Here is a 26,963-nt window from a genome sequence, read left to right as displayed (position 1 = left end):
TTGGAAGGATTGGGCCGACCAAGGCCTATAAGACTGGGTGCTTGTTCTGAGCTGGAGTTGTGATGAACTGTGACCACTAGGAATCCCCTAGCTTGGGGGGTTGAAGGATTGCTCCTGCCAGTGTGTCCACCTTAGAGTGAACTCTGATGGCCTTGTTAGCATATGTCTGGGTGCTTTTATTGTGTATAGGAGGTTTGCTCTGTCCCGTGTTGTACTTGAAGGCTGCGTCTAGACTGGCATGATTTTGCGGAACTACTTTTAACGGAAAAGTTTTTCCATTAAAAGGATTTCCGCAAAAGCGCGTCTAGATTGGCACGGATGCTTTTGCGCAAAAAGTGCTTTTGTGCAAAAGCATCCGTGGCCAGTCTAGACACGATTTTGTGCAAGAAAGCCCCAATCGCCATTTTAGCCACTGGGGCTTTTTTACACAAAACAGTTCTTCCCTGTCTACGCTGGCTCTCTTGTGCAAGTATTCTTGTGCAAGAGGGCTTTTTCCCGAGCGGGAGCATGAAAGTATTTGCGCAAGAAGCACTGATTTTGTACATTACAAAGTCAGTGCTCTTGCGCAAATTCAAGCGGCCAGTGTAGACACCTGGCAAGTTTTTGCGCAAAATCTTGCCAGTGTAGACGCACCCGAAGAGTTAAGAAGGATTGCTGAGAAAGACCTGTGTGGTAACTTATAGCTGCAGCAATTACGCCTGTTAACTGTCTCTGAAAAGAAAGCAAGAGGGCCTACCTCTGCAGCCTGGCTGTGCTGGGACTCACCCTGGGAAGGCAGGGAACAATACAGCTGGAGATAACCTCGTAGAGTCTCTTTCTGACTAGGCCTCTACTTAAGAAAGTAACAGAGGGGTAGCCGTGTTAGTCTGAATCTGCAAAAGCGGCGAGGAGTCACTGACGAAGTCATGCATCTGACGAAGTGGGTCTTTGCCCACGAAAGCTTATGCTCCAACACTTTAGTTAGTCTATAAGGTGCCACAGGACTCCTCGCCGCTTTTACTTAAGAAAGGTAGCTGGGAAGCTGGAAACCTAAGAGTGGTTACCCTGGCTGGACCAGTGAGGGGAAATACAGTTTCAGATGCCCTGAACTGTTGCAGAGCAATGGAAAGAGACATAGGCCTGTCTCCTCATTGATTGCACAGTGGCTTCTTGGGCAAGTCTAGCTGACACAGGGATTCTAGAGCAGGTGTAAGTTTTCCTGGTTAAGCAGCATCTTATTGATCAGCTTTGCCCTCCTCCACACAGGAGCCCCTGGAGAAGGGGTGTAACAAAACCATCTCTGAGGCAGGCTCGGGCTCAGAGAAGAGGTGGACAGGCATCCCTATGCTTGGCCCTTTTCACTTCTGCAGTGGACATCCAGTGAATGCCACCTTCCAAAGGCTTTACTGGGCATTGGAACAGGCCCAGGGAATGCTGTGAAACCCACATCCAGAGAAGAATCCCCGCAAGCAATGGGACGTTCTCTGGGATGAAGCTCGCTCGGCCACACGTCTTTTCAGAAGATGGAGCAAGTCACGCAAATGGTGCAAGAGTGACAATGCGAAAAAACTCGGCCCATTGTGGACTGGCTATGGACATTAGGCTGGTGGAGAGATTTAGGGCAGAGGGTTGCTAATGACCAGGAGTGGCTATGTAGAGACCCAGCAAGCAGTGGCTTCACTTTTGCTTTTCTAACCTAACAATCTCACTAGCAGAGCTGGCTGAAATTTTTCAAAGGAAATATTTCTCATCAAAATGACGCTTTTATGAGAGAGAGTTTTTTTGGTGAAAGATTTCCTGATTCTTAATATTTAACTGAATTTTAAATTGAAATGTTACCAACATGGTTACTGAAATTGTTTGTACACCAAAAGCTGAGCAGAATAGAACTCTTTGTGGATCTTTGCTACCTACATTAATTTAAATGTAAGGTTGTTTCACAGCCTTCAAGAAAACGAGTTAATTTACAGCTTCCTCTTTTCTATTTTTGTTGGGCTAATGCACCAAACCACAACCATGGGTAGCTAGAACAAAGCAACTGCATTTGCTCTTCATACATTGTGGTCAATATGACCATAAGCAAGAGGATAAGACACTGCTGTGGGATCAACTAAATTAAAGTTTGGGAGAGTCTGAACTGGGAGGATGAGTTCAAATATGCCTATAAAAGCATATTGGCATAATTAGATCCCTACTGATAATAAATATTTGTCATCTGAGATGTCAGTCATGCTAACCAGATGTGGCCTTCTATTTCATTGAAATGTTTTTGTTTTTGTTTGTCTTCAGGTTATATTAATAGCTAGAAATAAAGTGAAGTATATTCCTTGCACCACTGAAACAAAAATGGGCCAAGATTAAAGGCCAGGCTGATCTGGAGCATATAATCCACAACCCTCAGCTCTCTGCACAATTATATTTTGGAGGACAGTGGTGGGGTTAGAATCAGACATATATATGTGGATCCACTCAATGGTTTTGGTTCCAGACTGGATCCAATCCGAAAATGGTCAAAATGCTGTGAGATGAGATGTTCTGCCATGGGGGCGGGGAGCATGAGAACAGGTTATGAGATTCCAGCAGCACTGAATCTGAACCGTCCTCGAGGCCCGATTTAAACTAGAATCTGAATCTCCAATCCCAGGCTTTGGGTGCAGATTTTTTTATAGCCCCCTTCAGATTGACTAAGTTAAAATACACTTCTCTGCTAATTTAGTGAAGAGCTTCACTCAGAGGCAATGTGGCTGGCCTGGAATATGAATCCTTTTGCACCGAAGGGTACCTACTCTCTGAGTACTGTAATGGGGATATAATTTCCACTTGGCAATTTCAGCTAACCAAGGAAGGAAAACGCTTGACCTACTCCCTGCCACTTGTTACACGTCAAGGAATCTATAAGTGGGCAAGACTTCTGACTTCTCTTAACTTGGCTTTCTTTTCCCCACCCCTCCACACATACACACACAGTAAGAGTCACAAACTGTTTGTATTTCAGAATCTATTTTTCAATGTCTTGTTTCTATTTAGGAACTGGTGATCTTTCTTTGGTGCCTGGCGGCGGTGTGCAAGTGCTGAGATTGTAGCGAACTCAAAGGTTCCACCAGAGGCAAAAGATAAACTTTCTGTAAATGTTGCAAAAACGGAAGCCTGATCCCACGAGAAAAATTGTTGTTCCTTTGAATCATTTTAGATATTTACGAAAAAGCAACAGAACATTAGACTTTGAACCTGGTTTCTCTTTAAGGAGAGCTACTTCAGAGGCCTAGTCCTCCTTGCTTGGGACTTTTCCCTTGGGTACATTCAGTGCATCGCTTCCCTTTTTGAGAGTTGGCTGTGTTAGGCACAAGACTGGTCATCCTTTGCTCTCATTCTTCACGACTTTTGTCCTTCATGGACATTCCACCTGATGCACTGGAGTTGTGCCCCGCCCTAGCCTGTGAAGCCAGTGTTTTTCAACCTTTTTTAGTAAAGTACCGCTTAAAAAAAATTTATAAGTACTCCCAGAACCTACAGTTTTCAGCTGCAAAATTTTCTACTATTGCAACACATTTGTTTAAACAACTTAATCATAGCCGAGCAGGCGATTAAATTTTTGGGTGTGAAAAGTACAAAAATAATAAAGCGCTGTAAAACTTAAAACAAAAATTCAGTTTTCTCCACATTTCAGTTGTGTTGATGTAACCCCCCCAGACTTCTCTTGAGTATCCCTAAGGCTACGTCTACACTGCAGGCTTCTTGCGCAAGAACTATTTTGTGCAAGGGTTCTTGTGCAAAAGGTCTTCCACAAGAGCGTGTCCACACTGCCATGTGCTTTTGCGCAAGAGATGTGCTCTTGAATTTTCGCAAGAAAGCTCTGATGGCCATTTTAGCCATAGGGGTTTCTTGTGCAAGAAATTCATGTTGCCTATCTACACTGCCTTCTTGTGGCAGAGCTCTTGCACAAGAGGGCTTATTCCTTGTGGAGAGAGGAATAACTCTTCCGGAAGAAGCCCTATTTTCCAACTCTGTACTGTAAATTTACTTGTGCAAGAACGCGTGTGCAATGTAGACGCTCTGCAAGTTTTGGCACAAGAACAGCCGTTCTTCCGCAAAAAGCCTGCAGTGTAGATGTAGCCTTTAAGGGTACTCATACCACTGGTTGAGAAACACTGTGTTAAACAGTTCAACAACAACAACAAAAATGGGGAAAGGGGGACAAAGGGAGCAGTGAGGGATTGGGACTAGAGAGTTCTCCAGAGCCAAACCTTTAGTAGTCTGTCTGCTGGACCCCTACGCTGGTTGCTATGCGGCTGAGTATTAAGATGTCACCTCTGATCCTGCCATACGCCTCCTAAAGTGAGCCCTGGTCAGAGATGGGAGTGCCACATTGATGACATGAACCTTTGCTGTTGCCTTGGGCCAACTTAAAAAAAAGAAAACCTGCCGACACAACTTGTTCCATCTAGGACTGACACAGTCCTTGTCCCCAGTGTACTCTATAGGCTGCTTTCGGCGCTGATGAGAGAAGGGAGGAGGTGTGGTAAGAATTGTTAGTGAACCAACTTCTGTTGGTGAGAGAGACAAGCTTTTGAGCTACCCTGGGCTCTTCTTCATGTCTGAGAAAGTAAGGCCTTATCGACACAGGGTGGCTCACAGAATTGCCTGGCCTCCTGGGCAAAGAGGGGCAGGGCCTGGCTCCACACTCCCGGAAGGGGCGGGGCCTCAGACGGAAGGATGAGGATGGAGCTGTGCCTACCCCCCTTAGCTGTCCGGTAGTGCTGCTCAGGACTCCAGCGGCGATTTAAAGGCCCCGGGGCACTAGTAGCAATTCAAAGGGATCTAGGGCTCCGGCTGCCACCATTGCTGCACTAGTACCCCCTTTATCCTCCCAGCCCCAAATGGTCTGGTCTATGCTACGTCGGCAAAACGTTTGTCACTCAGGAACGTGAATATTCAGCTCTCCTGAGAGACATAAATTATGCCAGCATAAGTGGGGGGGGGGGGGTGACAAACCTCCTCCCCGCCCCTGCCATGCAATAGAAAATTGTCTTATGTATACAAGTATGCATAACTCAAAAATGCTTTGGACAAAATACCTCATGTAACTGATCCATTTTAATGTCCATGCCTGCCGGGTCTTATTTTGGTGCATGTATCACTCCTGTGTGTGAAGTCAGAGATCTGGGGTAGGGAATGGTTTCTGGTTTTAAATGTGCAAATGAAAGCCATCAAGGGTGTTTCCAGAGCTGGGACACCTCAGTGTCTGAGTAATCACTTGTAAACGGCCTCCTTTGTCCTTTAAGTCTAAACAGTGGTTAGTTTTAGGAAGACGTGTGATCACTCCCACTGGTAGGGTCTGACCAGATAATTTTTCCATAGAAGGGGGAATGCCAAAACAGAATTCTTACCCAAAAGAGAGTCTAGTTTTTAGGCTCTTTGGCTAGCATGACGCCCAAGGGAATAACCAGAGACTCTGAGGGAACAAAGATCTTCCCTGACTTAGAGGTTTAGCTGAAATAAGAACAAATTTAGAGTAAGCTTGCAATAAGCTTTAGTATGTTAGAACAAGCTATGCATTTATTGTTATTTTAAATTTGTAATTTACTTTGTTCTGTTTTTACTTGCAATACTTAAACTCTACTGTTTGAACTTAATAACATTATTTTTATTTGTAAATAAGCACACTGGGAAGCAGCCCAAGGGGGTCTTCTGTGACTGCATCCCGTCACAGGGAGTATGCACAAGACTACATCCTAGCTTTTGGGAGGGTGATGTTATAATTAAGCAGCTGGTCAAGCTCTCTCTCTCTATGTTGGCATAGAGCGGCCATATGAGTAATCTTACAGCGGCCCAGCTGCATCAGTGTAGACACAGCCGAACTCATACCAAATCTACAGAGAAAGCTTGGAATTACAATACATATACAAATTCAATTCACATGCCAATGGGCTCAATCGAGATACAGGACGGTGGAGTCTTTATCACTGAAGGTGCTAACAGCTTTCTGAATGGTATCCTTCCTGCCTTAGCAATCTATCGACTGACTTTGATTTTTATCTGCTCAGGTTTAGCATCCTTTGTCCAGATACTTTAAGAAAAAAGGAGGGGAAAATGGGGGGGGAGACAGAGCATCTTTCTTTCCCCCAGTCCCCCCCCATTCTCCTATTTATTTCGAGTTTTCATAACCCCTACTCATAACTCCAGTCATCTGAAGAAGTGGGCTGTGTCCACGAAAGCTCATGATACCATCTATATGTTTTGTTAGTCTATAAAGTGCTACCAGACCATTTGTTGTTTTTTTTCTGTAACAGACTAACTCAGCTACCCCCTGAAGCTGCTAAATACAAGGTTTAGCATACATGGTTATGCTGCTTACAGTACTGCTAAATACAGATTGTTTAGCATAATAGTTAACACAGATTTCAAGGAACTATTCAAGGCCCATTAATACCCCACCAGTCATAGGGAGCAGAGTAAGGGTGGAGGGGAAGAAAGCTGAAGTGTGTGGGTGGAGGGAGGGGTGCTTGTTACAGGGTTATAGACTGTTGTAATAAGCCATAAATCCAGTGTCTCTAGTCAATCCATGATGTTTAGTATCTAGCAGCGATATGAATTTAAGCAGTCAGGCTCAGCTTTGGAAAGCGTTGTGCGGGTTTCCTTTGAGAATGAGGATTGATAGGCCAGACATACAGTGAGCGCTCTGTGGAAAGTGTACACCTATGGGAGATACGGTGTTTTTGTCCTTTACCGTTTTCCTGCGTGAGCTCATTTGAGTGTGTGACAATTGTCTGGTTTTACCCACAAAGTTCTTAGTGGGGCATTGAGCACACTGGATGAAGTACGCCGCACAGTGTGAGAGGCGTGTGTAGGATCCATGGCACTAGCAAGGTTGCTGGGGGGAGCGAGGTATTGATCATTGTAGCAGCAGAGATGTTTGCTGGTTTTGTATCTGTTGTTCTGGCAAGGTCTGGTGCTGCTTTGTGTTGAGGTGTCCTGGTCTGTGGCGAGCTTGCAGCTTGGAAAGTTTGGGGGATTGTGTGAGGGCCAGAAGAGAGGGATTCAGGAAAGATTTCTCTCAGGATGGAGTCCTCATCTTATGTGGGTTGTAATCAGTCAATATCTCATATCCAGTGTGAGGTGGTAGGTGACTACTACAGGAGTGAGGTCAGAGGGGGGGTTATTTCTGTATTGAAGCACGTTCTCTCAGGGGTACTTAACAGTGTGGGTTGATAAGTGACAACAAGAGTGTCCGGTTGGATCCTATTTATGCCTATCATACCATGTGGTTTACCTCATCCAGTGCAGTCACTGTGTCATCAAATAGATGAATTGTCATGAACATACTAGAATTAGAATTCACGTCGCTTTGCCACTGCATACAAAGCCACACAAAGCATGTGTCTCCTTGGGGCTCGGTCTCCATAGGATACAGTGTAGCTGCCCAAGGATAAAGTGGCCATCCCCACACAACAGCTGAGAGCCTTCCAGCCCAACACAATCCTGTAGAGTAAGACAAGAGGTACCTGCCTGAGGCACCCACCTCAGTGGCCTCCCCATCCCCCTCCCAGATGGAGAGCGCCTGAAAAGGGAGGACCACGGAAATCTCACACCCCCAGGATCCTTCCCCCGATCAGTCAGTAAGAGCAACAACCAAGCTTCTTCCAGTCCTCACTGGGTCCAAAGGGAGCAGCTGGTACAGTGGAGCAAATGGCCTTCCCTCACCCTCCCCACACTAATCGGGCTACACAAATAATAACCCCAGCTGTCAAAATGTTATGGGATGGTTGAGCACCTGTGAAAATCTGCACCTTCTCCAGATTCCATCCCTCCTCCTTGTTCAAAAGGGTTTCCAAACCGAACCCCCCTGAAAAATACCTTTATTTTCTTTTCTTCCCCCATGTTACTGATTCAGCTAAATCTATCACTTCCTAATAGAAAAAGGCTGCATCGAGGATAAAAATCCCAGATCCTCATCACTCAGCAAACCCATAGTGCTGCGAGTTAGTCTTGTGACCATTTTAATGATCTTACTGTGTTCCCCATTTCATGCTTCAGAATGAAACTTCCCAATGTGCCAAGCTGCATAACTCTCCCATTAGCAACAATATAGCAGACTAAAGTATTGTTGTAAAAGGGGGTGGGGACCAAGGACCCCCACATGCTGAATCCCTGTGTCCTTGGTCCCTACTCTCCAGCCCACTTTAATGGGAGTTGTTCTACAGGATGCTACCTGTTTCTTGCATTATAAACAGGGCAATAGGAGGAATCAATATATATCAGACTCTTTGTTTATTACAAAACCAAAGGGATACTGTAGATTGCAACTGGTTATATGGAACTAAGGTTACCAGTTAACGACCTATTTACTCCTTTGCAGCATTTTTATCCTGCTATGCTGATTTGACGAATGATGAGATGGAGCTCAAACCAACCCCACAGTCAACTTCATTCCTACAAAGAACTACTACTGCCCAGTCAGTTTCCCCATATCAGATAACTTCTTCCAGCCACGCAGTCACCGCACTTTTCTCCAGCAGGACAAGTAAGATTCTAACCACCCCATTACACCAAAGAACATCTGTATTCACTGCCACCCAAACAACAAACCATCATGCGGTAACAACAGCATTGGACCCTAACATGACAACCCAAGCAAGAGTAAAGACCACACAGCTGACCAACCAGACAACCCATGTAATATTAACAACTACAGCAGCAGGTAAGAAAACAACTGCAAAGACTCCACTGCCGACCAATGAAACAACAACAACTACAGCTCAAACAGGTAAAAAGACAACCATCCAGAAAACTGAGAAAACCACACTGCCAACCAACCATACAACCCATTCAAGTGTGGCGAATACAACTGCCTCCATGAAGACAACTTCAAAGCCCACATCACCAACCAATCGAACTACAACCCTTGCAGAAACAACAATACTAACAACCAAGAAGACCACTGTAAAGACCACCACGCAGCCAACTAACCATACAACTCATATAACAGCAAAAACTACAGGCAGAAGAACCAACACAACAACCGTTCATCCAGGGACTCCGACAACCACACCTTCCACGACAGCCACCATGGGGCCCACCCTCGCACCAGATTCATCACCTGCTACTGGAACCTACAATGTTTCCAGTGGAAATGTGACCTGCATTAAAGCATCAATGGGATTGAAGCTGATTGTTCAAAATTCTAAAATGGTGAGATGCAATATTCATTAGCATTAGGGAGCTACATAATCTGAGGCTTACACCAATCTTTCTTCATTAGTTTGACTTTATCCTGCCTCCTTCAAGGCAATTCCCATCAATTGCCATATGCCGCAAAATTAGACATCAGTGTAAGTAGTGTGCCTGCTTCCCAGAATTGTTAGTTACAGTCTTTGATTGGGGCTCTTTGCTATTTTAGGATCATAAGAACTGCCAGGAACAGATCAGTGGTCCAGGCCATATGCTTCAAAAGGAGGTGCGAGAAACCCCAAACTAGTTGATTACAGAATAATCTGCCCATAGAGAAAAAGTTGCCCTAACTTCCATTAGTTAGACATCTGGATTATACTTTAAAGCATTGGAATTTATATCCTTTCCAAAGCAATTGGTTTCTTGCTTTGTTTCCGTAATCCTTGCCATTGTAAATCTCATGTTCCCATTTTGATTCTAAATGTTGATTAAATGTGATGACTGTTAAGTGTGGATGAAAATACACAATACTCACTATGGTTTAAAGCTAAGCATATACCTTACACCACTAAAGGGCCTTGTTTCTAAACTGCAGAACTTTTCTGCGTTGGAGAATCTTCTCACCAGATGCATTGTTTTATGATGGAGAAAGCCTCAGAGATGTTTAGATTGAACTCTATTCTCAGCTTTGAAGAGCCCAAACCAGACTAGAGTCCAGGTCTGCAGAAATTATGTTAGAGACAAACTGCATAAACTGCAGTGCTAAGCATGAGATCAGACTGGATAACGTAGTTTAAGGCCTCTAGCAAGGTAGTCTATTGATCCAGACCCATAGATTCAATTTCAGAAAGCTCATAAGTATCTGAGAATTTCTTTTTTATTGTTGTTTTTGTTTTCTCTCTAATTGACCTATGCTGTATTTTTTTCCTCCCCAGAAGGAGAAGGGTTATTTCAATATTAATCCCAGTACCACACAAACATCTGGAAGCTGTGGAAACCTGCAATCAAATCTGAACATAACTTTTAACGGCGGTTTTATAAGCTTTACCTTTGTAAAGGTAAGTGTTGCCCTCTTGTTTTTTGCAGTAAGGCAGAGGTCAGTGCTGGGATTCAGAATTCTTTGGTTCTATTCCCAGCACACTCACTGACCATGGCAAGTCATTTCATCTCCCTGTTCCTCCCTTTCTGCATCTGTAAGGACTTCACAGGTGCTCAATAACTTAATGTCAGTCAAGTGTTCTGAGATCCCCTGATTGCAGGCACTAGAGAAGGGCAAAGTATTGATATCAGAACAGGGTCTGACTCAAAACCTGCATCTGGCAAAGTAGGTTTTACCCATGAAAGCTTACGCTCTAATAAATGTGTGAGTCTTTAAGGTGCCACAGGATGCCTCATTGTTATTACTCCAAACCTGAATGCAGATTTCACATAGCTCAAAATATGTGGCTTTTATATCTGAATTTTTTACTTGATCCATTATCAGGTGACAAAAGATTCACAAATTCCAATTCAGATTTCCACCACCAAAAAACTTCAGAAGTGTTTGGCTCCAAGTTTAATTCTGGGCCACCTCTAATCAAAACATCTGTATAGAATACAGTAACTATGTTATTCTGAATCTTTGTGCGTGTCGGAAACCTGGCAATAGGCCCTAAATTAAAGAGACAAAAGTTTCTGGTTTATATGGGACACCCAACGCCTAATATTTTGGTGTGTTGAGGGAATAAATTCTATGGCAGCTAACTGGAATTATGCTGTGACTCTAGCAGTGTGACACAGAAAAGTTTATACTATGAATGGAACGGACAAGGCAGTGGGCCTTTAAAATTGAAAAGAGACTGGAATAAAATCAAAAGACCACCACCTTTGTGATATAATCTCACAAACACACAAGACGGACCCAAATCTGAATACACCTGAATTTTGGAAACATTTGGGTTTGGGTCTGAGCTTCCCAGCTGAACCTTTTCTTTTCAATGGGTCAGTTCTATCAGTGGCTGGAAATACTGGAGCGAGCAATGACGGTTTATATCACCTGAGTGCCTGGCCCAAAGTTGTTAATGTTTGGTTCATGTGGAACATGAGATTCTGGTCAATAACCATTTGTCTTAGTTACTGGAGACAGATTTCTAAAACTGTAGAGGAAAGAGGAACAAAAATAAAGCAAAGGAAAATATGCGAAGGAAATGTTGGAAAACAAAGAACCATTTAATATTTTGTGTGTTTGTTTTGGATGTGTGCTCCTTGCACTTAGAGAACAGCATTCCTACACTGGAATGGTCCTTAGATCAAATCCTGTGAGTCAAGTACATTTAAGCAGCAGCTGGAGCAGCAGCAGCAAGCAGACTGATATGAAACTTTAGGTGCTGTGCCTGCACTCATCCCCCAGAACAAAGAAATGAATGACACAGCATTGCACAATCTATCCTTCACCTCAACATAAGCTTCAGGAGAGTGAGCTTTGAAATGTGAGCTGTTAAGAGCTCGGTTTGCTACTGTTTCAGTCTGGTATAGTCAACTTTCAGATTCTGAAGGACTGAGTCTGGTCACAGGCAAAACAGGTTTTACATGTGTGTAGCTCCCTTAGTTCCAGTGGAGTCCCTCCTGATTTGCACCAGTGTAACTGGGAACAGAATCTTGTTCCTTGTGAGCTGTGCACTTTTGTGGCTGCTCAGGAGAGATTCAGAAGCCACCCATCTGATTAACAGAGCGCCCGCAGCTAGGTTTTTGTTTCTACTGATGGTGCATATTCACATGTGCCTCAGTGCACATAAAAATGTATTCTGCACATAGATGGAAAAAATCCGCACATGGATAGAAAAGATTAGAGGGAATATTGAATCTGACCCTCAGTCACTTGCCTGCAGTGCTGAAATATGATGGCTGATAAATGAGTAGCGGCTTCTATGAGCCCACATGCAGGACTTGAAAACAGGAAACCCTGTAATGAACCCACTCTATGCTCGGTAAAACAGATGTTTTATTCCTCAGAGTAGAATTATTCATCTGTCTGAACAGGATGCAAGGTTGCTAATGGAGATGGCAACTTTTTTGTGATAGGGACACTTGTCTGTCAGGAACCGCACTGACAATTCATTCTCAGTGGAGCAAAGTGGTTAGAGAGGGACTCTGCTGTGTGATCTTGTGCACATCCTTAGCCTGCTTGTGCCTTGGTTTAGCTATCTGTAAAATAGGCATTCTACTATTTCCCTCACAAAAGTCTTAGGAGGTGTGAATGACATCTGTAAAGAGCTTGAAATCTTCAGTGCTATAGAAAGTCCAGAGTAGAATTATAAAATCTTCTTGCCTCTTTTTCTGACAATGGAACACACATTTTCTATTAGTGTTGTTGAAACCTGTGAGCCCTAAAACTTTCCTGACTTAGGCTATGTCTAGACTGCAGGCTTCTTTCGAAAGAGGCTCTTTCGAAAGCATCTTTCGAAAGAGCCTCTTTCGAAAGATCGCGTCTAGACTGCAGGCGGATCTTTCGATAGAGGAAATCCGCTTTTTCGAAAGAGAGCACCCAGCGAGTCTGGATGCTCTCTTTCGAAGACGGCCTCTTTACATTGTAGAACGCCTTCTTTCGAAAGAGGAACTTTCGAAAGAAGGCGTTCTTCCTCGTGAAACGAGGTTTACCGCCATCGAAAGAAAAGCCGCGTTCTTTCGAAATAATTTCGAAAGAACGCGGCTTGAGTCTGGACGCAGGGGAAGTTTTTTCGGGAAAAGGCTACTTTTCCCGAAAAAAACCCTGAGTCTGGACACGGCCTTAGAGAAAAGGAGAAGTATAAGAGGACGATAGCTGCCAGCTGGCAATTATCCAAGGGTGTCTAGAATGCATCCCTCTGTCGGCAGAGGGATGCAGATTAGGCAGGTCGACATTGCAAATGAGGCAGGGATTTAAATATCCTGCACCTAATTTGCATAAAAATGGCCACCACGTTTTGCCAATTCAGCACTTTGTCGGCAAAAAGTGGCAGTCTAGAGGGAGGTTTACAGGATCTGTCAAAAAAGGCTTTCTTTCTCAACAGATCCCCCTCTAGACTGCCACTTTTTGCCAACAAAGTGCTGAGTCGGCAATACACGGCAGCCATTTTATGCAAATTAGGCACGGATATTTAAATCCCTGCCTCATTTGCAATGTCGACCTGCCTAATCTGCATCCCTCTGCCGACAGAGGGATGCAGTCTAGACATACCCCAGTCCTTCCATACAGAGAGCTATAGCCAGGCCCACCGATGGGGATGGGGGGCAAAGAGGACAATTGTCCTGGGGCCCAGCAATTCTAAAGGGCCCAGGGCTCTGGTCACCATCACTAGTGCGGCAACGGCACACCAGGAGCCCCGGGCCCTTTAAATCACCACCAGAGCACTGCAGGCCACCACTCCTGGATTGTTGCCCTCACCCCGCCCCTTCTGCCTGAGGCCCCGCCCCTTCCATTTATTTTTAATGACCCTCATAGGTTGGGTCAAATTTGAATCATAAACTCCAGACTCTCAATTGCTAAAAATCAGCACAGCTCTGCTGACATCAAGAGAACTGAAATGATGCCAAACGATAACGTGGCCCTTTGACGTATTGCTTTTGTAAAGCATCTGGAAGATTAATAAATCATCTCAACACTCCACTCCTCCACAGGGTAATGGAAGTTAGCTTTCTTCCACAAATCACCTGCATTGCTTAGTGAGACAATAACTATTCATTCACGTATCCTTTATCAGTTCATTTTGCTGGGTTTGTTTTCACTGCCCCACATTATTATATTTCACAAACATTAAGGCAGAATGGCTGCTAAAGATATGAATTTGTTATTTTGCAGAAAGTTACCATATATTATATCAGTAAAGTGGAGGCCAGCCTCACGGTACCCTCAGCAGGTAAGTGTTTGTGTATTTTACAGTTACTGTGCTAATTTCATTTCCAAACCATTCTTGGTTCAGTTTTGTCATGATTATTTTTTCTTATCAGTTATTTTCAGTTTTCTACATAGCTGGGCTTTACATATCTAAAGGTGTACTTAGGCTGCCTCAGCTTAAAAGTTGTGATTTTTCTGCTGGGTTACTGTCTTTCAGTCACTCTTTCAAATTAGCCCCCACCTAAACTTTTAGGCTGTGTCTAGACTGGCAAGTTTTTCCGCAAAAGCAGCTGCTTTTGCGGAAAAGCTTGCCAGCTGTCTACACTGGCCACTTGAATTTCCGCAAGAACACTGACGATCTCATGTAAGAAATCAGTGCTTCTTGCGGAAATACTATGCTGCTCCCGTTCGGGCAAAAGTCCTTTTGCACAAAGCTTTTGCACAAAAGGGCCAGTGTAGACAGCTCAGATTTGTTTTCCGCAAAAAAGCCCCGATCGCGAAAATGGCAATCGGGGCTTTTTTGCGGAAAAGCGCATCTAGATTGGCACGGACGCTTTTCCGCAAAAAGTGCTTTTGCGGAAAAGCGTCCGTGCCAATCTAGACGCTCTTTTCCGCAAATGCTTTTAACAGAAAACTTTTCCGTTAAAAGAGTTTGCGGAAAATCATGCCAGTCTAGACGTAGCCTTAAAGTTTAAAAATCAAAGATTTGTGTCTGATGTGACTAAGATGTGACTATAAATAAAAAAGATGCAACTACACTGGCAAGCTGTGTCACCTAAAAGGTTTTTGGCAACAAAACTTGCCAATGTAAACATGCCCTAAATTGCACTTAACTGATCACAAGTTTATTTTCTCCTTGCGTCTCCAACTCATTTCAACATAACATAAGAACATAAGAGCAGCCACACTGGGTCAGACCAAAGGTCCATCTAGCCCAGGATCCTGTCTTCTGACAGTAGCCAATGCTAACCACCTCCAGAGGGAATGAACAGAACAGGTAATCATCAAGCCATCTCACTCCTCTCAACCATTCCCAGTCTCTGACAATTTCCATACCTCTCAACCGCCCTCAAGAAGGGTCCAAACCCGAAAGCCACTGAACGTTGGGAAAGTTTTCTACCTGCAACCAGAGAGAAACTTTGTGACCTGAGTCCATTTCTTTATAGATCAGAAACAAACACAAGCCACAGGAATTCAGATCTGGATACAATTTCCAAACACCCCGAAGTGCGGGAATGGTCATGTTAGGTGTCATGGTTTAGCCCCATATAAACATAAGAACTAAGTGAAAAATTTAGATCCTAATCCAGACTGTTTTTTTAATAATCCTTGATGTCGAGATCCGGAATTTTTTTTCTGATCCATCTTCATAACAGACCTACATTTTCCTCTTTCTCAGCCAGGCCTGGTTCTTACAGCTTTAACATAAAGGAGTGACATCTGAAGTGCTAACTCATGGAAAGCAACAAAGTGATGAATCCTGCACTAACATTATATATTGGCCCTACTGTTCATCTTATATATGTTTTGACCCACATCAGATTTTTTGTGACAGAGTTAACAGCTATATTATTTGCCTTTCCTGCTTGTTGTTCTTTAGTATAAGTGACTGGTGTCTGCAGGAGGAAAGGGTGTGGGGAGGACCACCCAGGATAGGAGAGAGGCATAAGGGGGTACCCCATTTAGGAATTAACATTTTGGAGGGGTTACGGGGGGCAGCGCACCTCCCAAGTGCTACCACAAGTCACCAATGCTCATTAGTCTTCTCACCCACACTAATTACTCTCTGGCCAATAGAAGAAGAATGAAACAAAAGCAGTCTCTCCAATGGAGTGTCCTTGTTGTGCTTAAAAGAAGCACTCGGGATCTTTTTCAGAGGGATAAGGCAACACGCCACATTTATAGAACATATATATATAGATTAATCAATACTTGTCATATGCATATGATAAATATATATCACTCAAGCACTCTCTCTCTCTCTCTCACACACACACACACACACACACACACACACAAGCACACTCCGTCTTGCTGTTGTTACCAACTAGTTGCTCCCCTTAGCTTCACTGGCCAGGTGAGTTAGATGGCGGAGGGATGGAGCCGGGCTTCTGCCGATCCGGATCGATGCTTTGATGGTGACAAGACGAGACCTGGAGTCCTCTGCAAGACACCTCACTTTTATAGCAGCTTCCCTCTCATGCAAATCTATCCCAGATTCAAAATCTGGGTCTGTGTTGGTTGGTCCTTTGTGCTGCTTCTCTCTGGGTGTTGTTCCGATGATGTTCAGAGAGGGTGTTTTCCAAAGAAGGTGCTTGCTTCTAATCCCCAAGGCCGTCAATATGTCTGCTCTTCTTTCTTGAGCCCACTTGACAAGTTTTATTGTCTGGCTTCCACCCCCTCTTCAACTGTTGTAGCTGTCTGGAGGTGCTTGGCTTCCAAGTCATATATGGGTACGTCTAGACTACATGCCTCTGTCACCAGAGGCATGTAGATTAGGCTACCCGACATAGTAAAAATTTACATGGCTCATTTACATGGTTTACCTGGGTGGTCGACAAATACCTTTGATGTCGACACCCGCGCGTCCAGACTATCGCGCTGAGCTGACAAACAGCTGATCAGCTGTTTGTCGGCTCAGCGCGGCAGCCATGTAAATTTAAATGAAGCGGCGATTATTTAAATCGCCACTTCATTTTACTATGTCGGGTAGCCTAATCTACATGCCTCTGGCGACAGAGGCATGTAGTCTAGACGTACCCTTACTCATTCATTCAACAGAGCAATTAATTACAGAGTGGGGGGAAGAAAGTGGGGGGAAGATCTTATTCTACTCCTAGCAAAAAGACATTTTTACCACTAACTATATAACCAGTTTTCTACAAGTTTTCTATATAGGGTTCTAATACAAAGATACAAGGTTATATGGATTTGGGTTCTAATACAAAGTTACAAGGTTATATGGAGAGGCACAATGCCAAGTCATACGAAATAATATACTTAATACATAGATTTATCTACATCTTGATAGGTATTTTGGTGTTTATTTAAATGGGAATTACGTGCCAAATGCCATTCAGGATCTGAGTGTGTGGGCCCGATTATTTTCTGACTTCCAAGAATTCCATTGCCTTTAATGGAGCTACATCTGATTAATGATGGCGAAAAGGAAAGAAGGAGCAGGCCCAAAGGACATGGCTAGTTGGGGCTGCCCTCAGTGCCAGTTTTCATAGAGTTTCCTAGGGTCAGGCAAAAAAAGATCCATTCAGCACATGAGAACTACAGATAGGCCAATCATGTGGTAAAGCGTGAGAATCAGTCATGCCTGCCATATCACTCTCTCCTTGAATTAAACTGGGGCCAAACCTTTTCATAAGGTTCTGCAGTGCTGGGAAATGTTTTATCCAGAAGCCAGCACCAGAAACGCCAGAATCGATTGCCCTCTATGACTAGAAGTGGCAGGCCTGGAGATCTGCCAGACAGGCCAGTTCTTGTGAATTTTTCAGCCCCGCCTTACAGACTCAAGAAGTTCATGAAAGGGTTGAAGAAGCATGTGAATTGTGGCGTGCTTTTCCAAGCCCATTCCAAACTCTGATCTTCCCAAGGTGTGCCCATTAAAGCAGCCATTACAAAAAATCTTTGGGGCTGATACAACAGTCGTGACACAACGACAGTTCCAATACGGGCCCACGGAAGTGGCTACTGCCTGCCCTCCCAAAGCCTTGTGGAACAAAGGCTCTTCAGAGCCAGCTACTACTCAAGCTGGGAAATGTTTTCATTTCAATAGAGCTATTGTCTATTCCCATTTGTGTCTCTTTCTCTCTGTGGCCTCCAGGTACCTGGCACAATGTTACAAGCAAGCAGCTGTTTACAGCCAGGATGGGACATTCCTTTAAGTGTCTCAGCCAACAGATGGTGAACCTGGCAGACAACTTCCAGCTGCTCACCGTTAACACCCAACTCCAAGCCTTTGCCATTGATGGGAACCAGTTTGGGAAAGGTACGTTAGAGCAGTGGTCCCCAACCTTTTGGGGCTGCTGGGCACCCGGGGGCGGGGCCACACATGCGCTGCACGTCCGGGGGCGGGGCCGCTTATGTGCCGCATGCCCGGGGGCGGTCCACGCATGCAACATGCGCCCGGGGCCGGCACCACGCATGCGCCACGCGCCTGGGGCGCAAGAATGGCTTGGGCTGGCCCTGGTCACTTGGCGGGCACACATAAATGCCCCGTGGGCACCACGTTGGGGGCCACTGCGTTAGAGAGTTAGCTCATCCAGGCTTGGTTTATGGCTCCTGGAGCTAAGGATTTGCAGCTGGACAGCATTGCAATGCTCTTCATGTGGCAAGGAGGCTTTTCTCACTGCGGGTGGGCAAACTGGAAACGGGGTGGGTCTCTTAAATATGTGCCAAATCGAGGTAAAGTAATGGCTTCTCTAAGGCAAACTGCTTCCCGAGTACTTCCATCTGTCAGCTGCTGATGTTCTGGATTCCTCCCACTCATAGTTCAGGCCAGGGCATGAAGCAGAAAACTTCTCCATCACTTTTAGCTCCTTTCCCTTAGGTCTAAAAACATGCGCCTTCCTCTCATCCTTAAAAACTCACACTCTTTGACTCTACCTGTCTCTCCAGGACTGTTCTATCCACCCCCCTCTTCTTGCTTTTTCAGTGCTACTGGAAGTGTATTTACAACCATTGCATTGGCTTCCTGTCCTCTTACCCATTGTATGCAGTCTAGTCCAGTTCAAGGTCTCTGCTGTCAAAACTACCCCTGGGACTAGCGACCTGGGAGAGCATCTACCCCTTTAGAACCAAGATCTCCCACAACAGCTACGCTTCCCTGCAATAATGAAACTGCCCTCCAGTAGGGAACACGTGGCATGCGGGAGATGGAACTTGTAGGGTTCTTGGCCTAGAGGCAGTGGAACTCACTATTACGAAAGGTCCAGTAAGAATGGCCACCAGCCTGCCTCTGTTCAAGTTATCAAGCTTATCTCTTCATGTTGGCTTTCCTCAAACAAATTCCTCTTGCTTACAGACAGGCAAACACAAGCCAGTCAAGTAGCTTAGTTCCACCCACTCAGAAGAAAGAGGTTGATCAATATTGTCTTTTGCCTTTAAGGTGCTCATATTCTATAGTGCTGGCACCATACCAGAACCTAAGTAGTCAAGTGGATTTTTCATTTCTCCTGCCATTTACACACATTAAAAGAAAAAGAGAACAGCTCTTCCTTTGCCCTGGGACTGTCTACTAAGTTTTTTAAAATAATTTCCTTGATCTCCCTTGCCTCTCTAATTCTCTCCTTTGAGTGTTAAAACTAAATTGTTGCTCTTCCTTTGTTAGTTCAGCATTTAAGCACTTCCTCCTCCAGGCAAACTAGTACTTCTCATTATGCATGGAAGGTAAAAGTATCACAGTGTGTTTCTCTGTATTACTGCTTCCTGGCTCTATAGACCATGGAGAGCTTTGGTCATGCTCACAATGTGTTTACCTCCCCTTCTGTCAAGGGCTTATTTTTGGATGTCTTTCCAGACGCATTTCGTCGGTGTGTCTTCCATCATCCTAACAACATGCCTTGTCCAATGAAGTGATTGGAATTTCACTACATTTGCAATACTTGGTTCTCCATAAACCTTCTGCAGTTCCCACTAGTGTCCCCTGTAAACCTAGTGCTTGGGCAGCTGCCCAGGAGAGATTCAGATGTGGCCCATCTGATTAGCAGAGCGCCCTCAGCACCCACAACTGGCAGCATGTGTTTCTCTGGTGATGTACGTCCGCACATGCCTTGGTGCACATAACAAAATTTATTCCACACACGGATGGAAAAAATTAGCTGTCTATGACATAATTTTGTTTTTTGCATTCCCCCCCCCCCCACACACATATTTTTAAAAGTTCTTAAATCTAGCAAGTTCAACATAGATTTTAGTTGCCATTTGTTTTAATATACATACATATTCTAACAAATGCTGATGTGGGCTCATAGGATCATAGTTGGTCTCCAAATTCAGATCTGAACTTCCCAAAAGAATGGGTTTATTCAGACCTGGCATTTCAGTATGGCCCCATCTCTGGTGGTAACAGATAGAGAAGGCCTATTAGCTCACAGAGTCTGTCTCCCTTAAGATATAGCCTGCTAATCAAAATGATGTTATATTGGATCTCAGTCAAAAGGGTAGAAGGCAGTGAACTTTATTTAAAAGAATTTCCCTCAGTGGTCACGGAACCTTTATAAGAAAGTTACATACTGTTTGTTCTGTATGCAGATGATGAACAAAAAATCCCCACTGAAAGCTGGTTCTATAAAGTAAGCCACACAAACGGCCTTCTTATGTCATGTCTCTGAGACAGTGGTTTCACTTCCATTGCACCAGATTTGCTTATTAAAAAAAAAAAAAAAGAAGGAAGGAAGGAAGAAAAAAGAAAGAAAACATCAGAAGCAGTGACAGTGAGTTTCAAGATACTTATGATTTTGTATAAGCCACATCAAGGAGTTTGGCCTGTTGTAGTCTGTTTGGAAACCCCTCAAAGTTACTTTTGAATCACACTTCCATATACTGCAAATAGTTCTCAGTGTTCACCACCCACAGTTGGGCCCAAACCTATATCCTGATCCAGTCATCTGTAGACTTTTGGAAAGTTTGAATGCAGATCACAGAAGCTCTGCAGCTTTAATACTGTTCTGAATTCACCAAAGGCTTACTTAAAAAAAAAAAAAAAAAGCAGCACTTGTATCAAATGAAACCTCAGAATAAGTCCACCGACCGGATCGGGTAAGAACTGGATCGGGATCAGAATAGGCAGGGTAGTAGTTTTGGAGTTATAGATGACATGTTATACTCCAGAATAGGCTCCAGATTAAGTGCTGCTGGTGTAAAGATTCTCTCTGCTGAGAGAAGACTAAACCTCACCACAGTCTGTAGCAATACAAGACACTATTACCAGGAGGTTAAAAAGAATTGAAGGTAAGATTAACATCAGGAAAAGGAATCATACAGTTTTACTAATACGTTATGATTTAGTGTTGTATGTCACAGACATGGAGAGACTTTATCCGTTTGCTAGAGTTTGATCATATGGAAAGGATTTAATTGATCAGAGGAAATTACCCTACTCAAAGCATCCTACAAGAGGCTCTGTAGCACTGAGTGAAGCTTGTGTATTAAGATCAGGTAGCTCTATGATCAGTTTCCTGCTGCTGCTAGGATTGTAAAGTGAACATAGTCTGTGCTTCAGCACTGCTGGACTATGGTGAAGCACAAACTATCCTTTCATATCTAATGTTATCCTCACTGTAGCACAAGTTTACATGTGCCAGATCCTTATGTCTTATTAAAATAAATGTCCTGGATCTCGCAGTCCTTATTCTGGTCTTGCTCAGACCAACCTCCCATTGAGCCTAATTCCAAAGTCCTTAGTCAGGCAAAGTTTTCAGGTCATGTCTACGCTACATGGAAGATCAACGCTGCTGCAGTCCCTTTTCTAGGGTTCAATTTATCGGATCTAGTGAAGACCCGCTAAATTGAACTCAGAGGGCACCCCTTTCAGCGCCAATACTCCTGCTTCTTGTGTCCGCTGTGTGGACAGTGTGGAAACATGATTTATATGTTGATTCCAGCTATATAATTTACCCCCAGTACCTACAGTTTTTCAGACACACACATTTTTTTTCTACCATTGCAACACATTTGTTTAAACAACTTAATTGTAGCCGGGCCGGCAATGACATTTTTGGGTGCAAAAAGTACAAAAATAATAAAGCTCTGTAAAACTTAAAACAAAAATTCAGTTTTCTCCACATTTCAGTTGTGTTGACGTACCTCCCCAGACTTCTCTCGAGTATCCCTAAGGGTACTCGTACCACTGGTTGAGAAAACTGATCTTAGAGCTTGATTCTGCAACTCCTTGTATGACTGGGGCAGTTGTGCTCTAGCCCCAATCACACAGTAGATGCTATTTATGATGCCAAGTAAGAATCAGCCTTAGATATCATCCTCTGTCCCAAGTCTAAGACTTTCACCCCACAATCTCCTCACTCTCAAGTGCTCAGAGTTAAATATGGGATGGTGAGACTGAAAAACTAGTAGGCTTAAAGAGATATGAAGTTAGGTGTGATCCTTACCATGCTAACAAAGTGCTTGGCTGTGGATTCACTTCTGTGTCCATATTCCCGTTATGAGGCAGGAGTAATTGAAAGCTGCACAGCAGAGGTTCTTCATGTTGGATACTAGTCTTGCTCATTATTTTTAATCTTTCATAAGAACATAAGAACGGCCGTACTGGGTCAGACCAAGGGTCCATCTAGCCCAGTATCCTGTCTACCGACAGTGGCCAGCACCAGGTGCCCCAGAGAGGGTGGACCGAAGACAATGATCAAGCGATTTGTCTCCTGCCATCCCTCTCCAGCCTCTGACAAACAGAGGCCAAGGACAGCATTTTATCCCCTGGCTAATAGCCTTTTATGGACCTAACCTCCATGAATTTATCCAGCTTCTCTTTAAACTCTATTATAGTCCTAGCCTTCACAGCCTCCTCTGGCAAGGAGTTCCACAGGTTGACAACACACTGTGTGAAGAAGAACTTCCTTTTATTAGTTTTAAACCTGCTACCCATTAATTTCATTTGGTGTCCTCTAGTTCTTCTATTATGGGAACTAATAAATAACTTTTCTTTATCAGCCCTCTCCACACCACTCATGATTTTATAGACCTCTATCATATCCCCCTTCAGTCTCCTCTTTTCTAAACTGAAAAGTCCCAGTCTCTTTAGCCTTTCCTCATATGGGACCCGTTCCAAACCCCTAATCATTTTAGTTGCCCTTTTCTGAACCCTTTCCAAGGCCAAAATATCTTTTTTGAGGTGAGGAGACCACATCTGTACACAGTATTCAAGATGTGGGCGTACCATAGTTTTATACAGGGGCAGTAAGATATTCTGGGTCTTATTTTCTATCCCTTTCCTAATAATTCCTAGCATCCTATTTGCCTTTTTGACCGCCGCTGCACTCTGAGTGGAAGTTTTCAGAGAACTGTCTACGATAACTCCAAGATCTCTTCCTGATTTGTTGTAGCCAAATTAGCCCCCATCATACTGTACGTATAGTTGGGGTTATTTTTCCCAATGTGCATTACTTTACACTTATCCACATTACATTTCATTTGCCATTTTGTTGCCCAATCACTCAGTTTGGTGAGATCTTTTTGGAGTCCCTCACAGTCTGCTTCTGTCTTGACTATCCTAAACAGTTTGGTATCATCTGCAAACTTTACCACCTCACTGCTTACCCCTTTTTCCAGATCATTTATGAATAAATTGAAAAGGATTGGTCCCAGGACTGACCCTTGGGGTACACCACTAGTTACCCCTCTCCAATCTGAAAATGTACCATTTATTCCTACCCTTTGTTTCCTGTCTTTTAACCAGTTCTCAATCCAAGAAAGGACCTTCCCTCTTATCCCATGGCCATGTAATTTACACAAGAGCCTTTGGTGAGGGACCTTGTCAAAGGCTTTCTGAAAATCCAAGTATACTATATCTACTGGATCCCCCTTGTCCGCATGTTTGTTAACCCCTTCAAAGAACTCTAATAGATTAGTAAGACAGGATTTTCCTTTACAGAAACCATGTTGACTTTTGTCCAACAAATTATGTTCTTCTACATGCTTCACAATTTTATTCTTTACTATTGTTTCGACTAATTTGCCCGGTACTGAAGTTAGACTTACCGGTCTGTAATTGCCAGGATCGCCTCTAGAGCCCTTTTTAAATATTGGTGTCACGTTGGCTACCTTCCAGTCATTAGGTACGGAAGCCGATGTAAAGGATAGGTTACAAACCACAGATAATAGCTCAGCAATTTCCCATTTAAGTTCTTTTAGAACCCTTGGATGAATGCCATCCGGTCCCGGAGATTTGTTAACATTAAGTTTTTCTATTTGTTCCAAAACCTCCTCTAATGACACTTCAATCCGGGACAGTTCCTCAGATTCATCACCCACAAAGGACGGTGCAGATTCGGGAATCTTCCCAACGTCCTCAGCCGTGAAGACTGAAGCAAAGAAATCATTTAGTTTCTCCGCAATGGCTTTATCGTCCTTGATTGCTCCTTTTATAGCTCGATCATTTAGGGGACCCACAGGCTTTTTAGCAGGCTTCCTGCTTCTAATGTACTTAAAAAACATCTTGTTATTTCTTTTTGAGTTTTTGGCTAGCTGTTCCTCAAAATCTTTTTTTGCTTTTCTTATTACATGTTTACACTTGATTTGACAGTGTTTATGTTCCTTTCTATTTATCTCACTAGGATTGGATTTCCACTTCTTAAAAGATACCTTTTTGTCCCTTTCACTGTATGCATGCAACGCTCCACAGGTTCAAGCCCTAAATGAGTGTCAACATGATTTGTGTGTGCATGTGTGCATGTAAGAAAGCAGAAAAATTCTCCATGAGGAATATAACTATAACTATTTCCATGTAAGCAAGTACATTTTAATGAGGTGTGATCCCTTCATAAAGAAAAACCTTTTGGCTACGTCTAGATTGCATCCCTTTTTCGGAAAAGGGATGCAAATTAGACGTATCGCAATTGATAATGAAGCGTGGATTTAAATCTCCCCCGCTTCATTAGCATAAAAATGGCTGCCGCTTTTTTTCTGCACGGAGCTTTACCGAAGCTTATTTTAAGAGGGATAAGGGATCTTTCTGAAAAGGCTTTATTTTCCGAAAGATCCGCGTCTAGACTGGCGCTTTTTTCCGGCAAAGGTCCGTGCCGAAAAAAAGCGGCAGCCATTTTTATGCTAATGAAGCGGGAGAGATTTAAATCCCCGCTTCATTAGCAATTGCGATACGTCTAATTTGCATCCATTTTCCGAAAAAGGGATTCAATCTAGACGTAGCCATTGAGTTCAGCATTGACACAGAATTCCGGGTTGTCCTCAGTAGCTATGTTCTATAAAGTACCTACATCGGCATATGTACTAGAAGTGTGCTGTATTGGCCTAATGCATACTCTGTATTTTAACTTTAATTGCAGAGGAAGAATGTTTTCTTGACAGAAACAGGAGAACAATCCCTATTGTTTGTCATTGTGCTTTGTGGGATTGTTTGTCATTGTGCTTATTCTCTGGCTAATTTCCAGAAGAAAGCCAAATAGAGGATATGAACACATCTGAATTGCTCACATTCTTCAAAATGTCAAACCTGTAGTCAAAGTCATTTTTAAATGGGATAAGGCCATGCATTTAAAGCTAGCATGCACTTGTGCACATATTAATATGGTCAAGAGGTAACTCTTAAGATCTACTGTGTGCCTGAAAAAGAGTGATGAGTACTTAGAGGATGGAACAAGTGATCAATGGATGAATCTAGGGCTATGGATCAATTAGAGTCTAAGCAGACGGTCACCTAATTCTATATTCTCACAGGACTAAATCTATATTCACATGAGATTCTGTAGAACCAGTGCTCAGGCAAGGATTATTATAGGAAGCCTTGTGCCCTGGGATGAGTATCATCATGGCTGGACAACTTCCCTCCACAACGATGTGTACATTCAGCCTAAGAGAGCTAGGGTTATACTAGTCTCTGCTCTTTTTTCTACTAATTCCATTGGCGACACGGAGTGGTAGGTCCCGTGATCGGAAGGTGACATACGTAATAGTGCTATAGCACTTTCACAGACAGATCAGGCTGCTTTGGTGCCCACCTCAGAGGCAGATTTTAAATGTTGGATAATTTTCTATTTTTCTTGGTAGCTTTATTTCAATTTTTAAAAAAAAGTGTAATAAGGAAAAAGAAATATACCTAAGACAGCGGATTTCATTCAAAATGTCTTCTCCATAGAATGAGCCATCTGTGACTATAAAAAGCATGTCCGTATTAACCCCAGGTGTTGCAACACAGCATAGAGAGATCTAATATAAGAGGGCAGAAAACGTGGTCATGGGACTTCACTGTGCAGGTTGAGGCAGGGTGAGTTCAGGGCGGGTTCAGGGAGCCAGTGAGACTCATATGTAAGATGTTGTCTGCTGGAACCTATAGGTAAATTCTCTTCCTAGACAGAATAGTTACAGTGATTGCTACAAAACTCAACCTTTGCTTGCAGAGATGATGATGATGATATTGTGCTTTCTCCTATTCTAAGTATAGAAAGCATCTAGGGTATTAAAAACACACCATCAATGAACAGTTGATATTAAATGGTGTCAAGTGCAGAGGGCTCACAAAGGTTTATAAGTAGGATTGCCAATGCTGACCAACTATGCTGGGAGATTTTTTTCCCCCTCCAACATGATGTAATGTCATTTTCTTAAAATATCCTATTAAAATCTCCCAAATTGCTTTCACTAGTCAGCAGAGGATTGATGACGCTTCCGGGAGTACTCCAGGCCACTCCTGGAGAGTTAGCAACCTTGCCTGTGGACAAATGAAAACTCATTTAAGTTATACAGTACTTCCTCATTTAACACTATAGATATGTTTCAGAAAATGATTGTGTTAAGTGAAAACATGTTATGCGGGGTCAATTTTCCCATTGAAAATAATGGAAAAGGTGGGGGTTGCGTTTCAAGCGGTGGTGTCTGTTGGGACCAGGACATAAGGTTGGGGGAGAAAGGAGACTGGGTTACAGCAGGGAGGGGAGGTGTTTGGCTCTGGGGAAGGGAAGGGGAGGAGAGGGGAGGGGGATTGGGTTGGGAGTGTGCCCCGTGACGGGTCTGCCAGGACCCGCACTGCGTCCGGCAAGGGGGGGGGGTCACCGGGGAACGGTGCTGTGAGCGGTGAACCCCCCACTGCTTTGCAGGGAGGTGGGGGAAGCTCCGCGCAGCTGCCGGCAGTGGGCCGGCTGGGGAAATCGTGTTATTCCGGGGACGGTCGTATAATTCAAAAAAGTCTACCCCCTCCCCCCAAAAAAATCATGCTATCGCGAAAACGTGTTAAGCAGGCACGTGTTAAATGAGGAATTACTGTATT

General features: G+C 43.7%; 1 protein-coding gene across 1 annotated transcript in view; it reads left to right on the top strand.

Moving 5' to 3' along the window:
* The window catches only part of LAMP3 (lysosomal associated membrane protein 3), a 29,671-nt gene extending 3,025 nt beyond the window's left edge, over positions 1–26,646 (top strand). Inside the window, 6 exon segments of the mRNA XM_075938054.1 lie at positions 8,336–9,168; positions 10,083–10,205; positions 13,964–14,021; positions 17,835–17,999; positions 25,027–25,068; positions 25,071–26,646. Of these exon segments, the coding sequence (XP_075794169.1) occupies positions 8,336–9,168; positions 10,083–10,205; positions 13,964–14,021; positions 17,835–17,999; positions 25,027–25,068; positions 25,071–25,165 (1,316 nt within the window). The 3' untranslated portion in view covers positions 25,166–26,646.
* Positions 26,647–26,963: the final 317 nt, after the last annotated feature.

Source organism: Pelodiscus sinensis, chromosome 10, assembly GCF_049634645.1.
Source record: "Pelodiscus sinensis isolate JC-2024 chromosome 10, ASM4963464v1, whole genome shotgun sequence".
Classification (NCBI taxonomy): Eukaryota; Metazoa; Chordata; order Testudines; family Trionychidae; genus Pelodiscus; species Pelodiscus sinensis.
The sequence above is the reverse complement of the archived record's forward strand: the minus strand, read 5'-3'. Positions and strand labels throughout refer to the sequence as shown.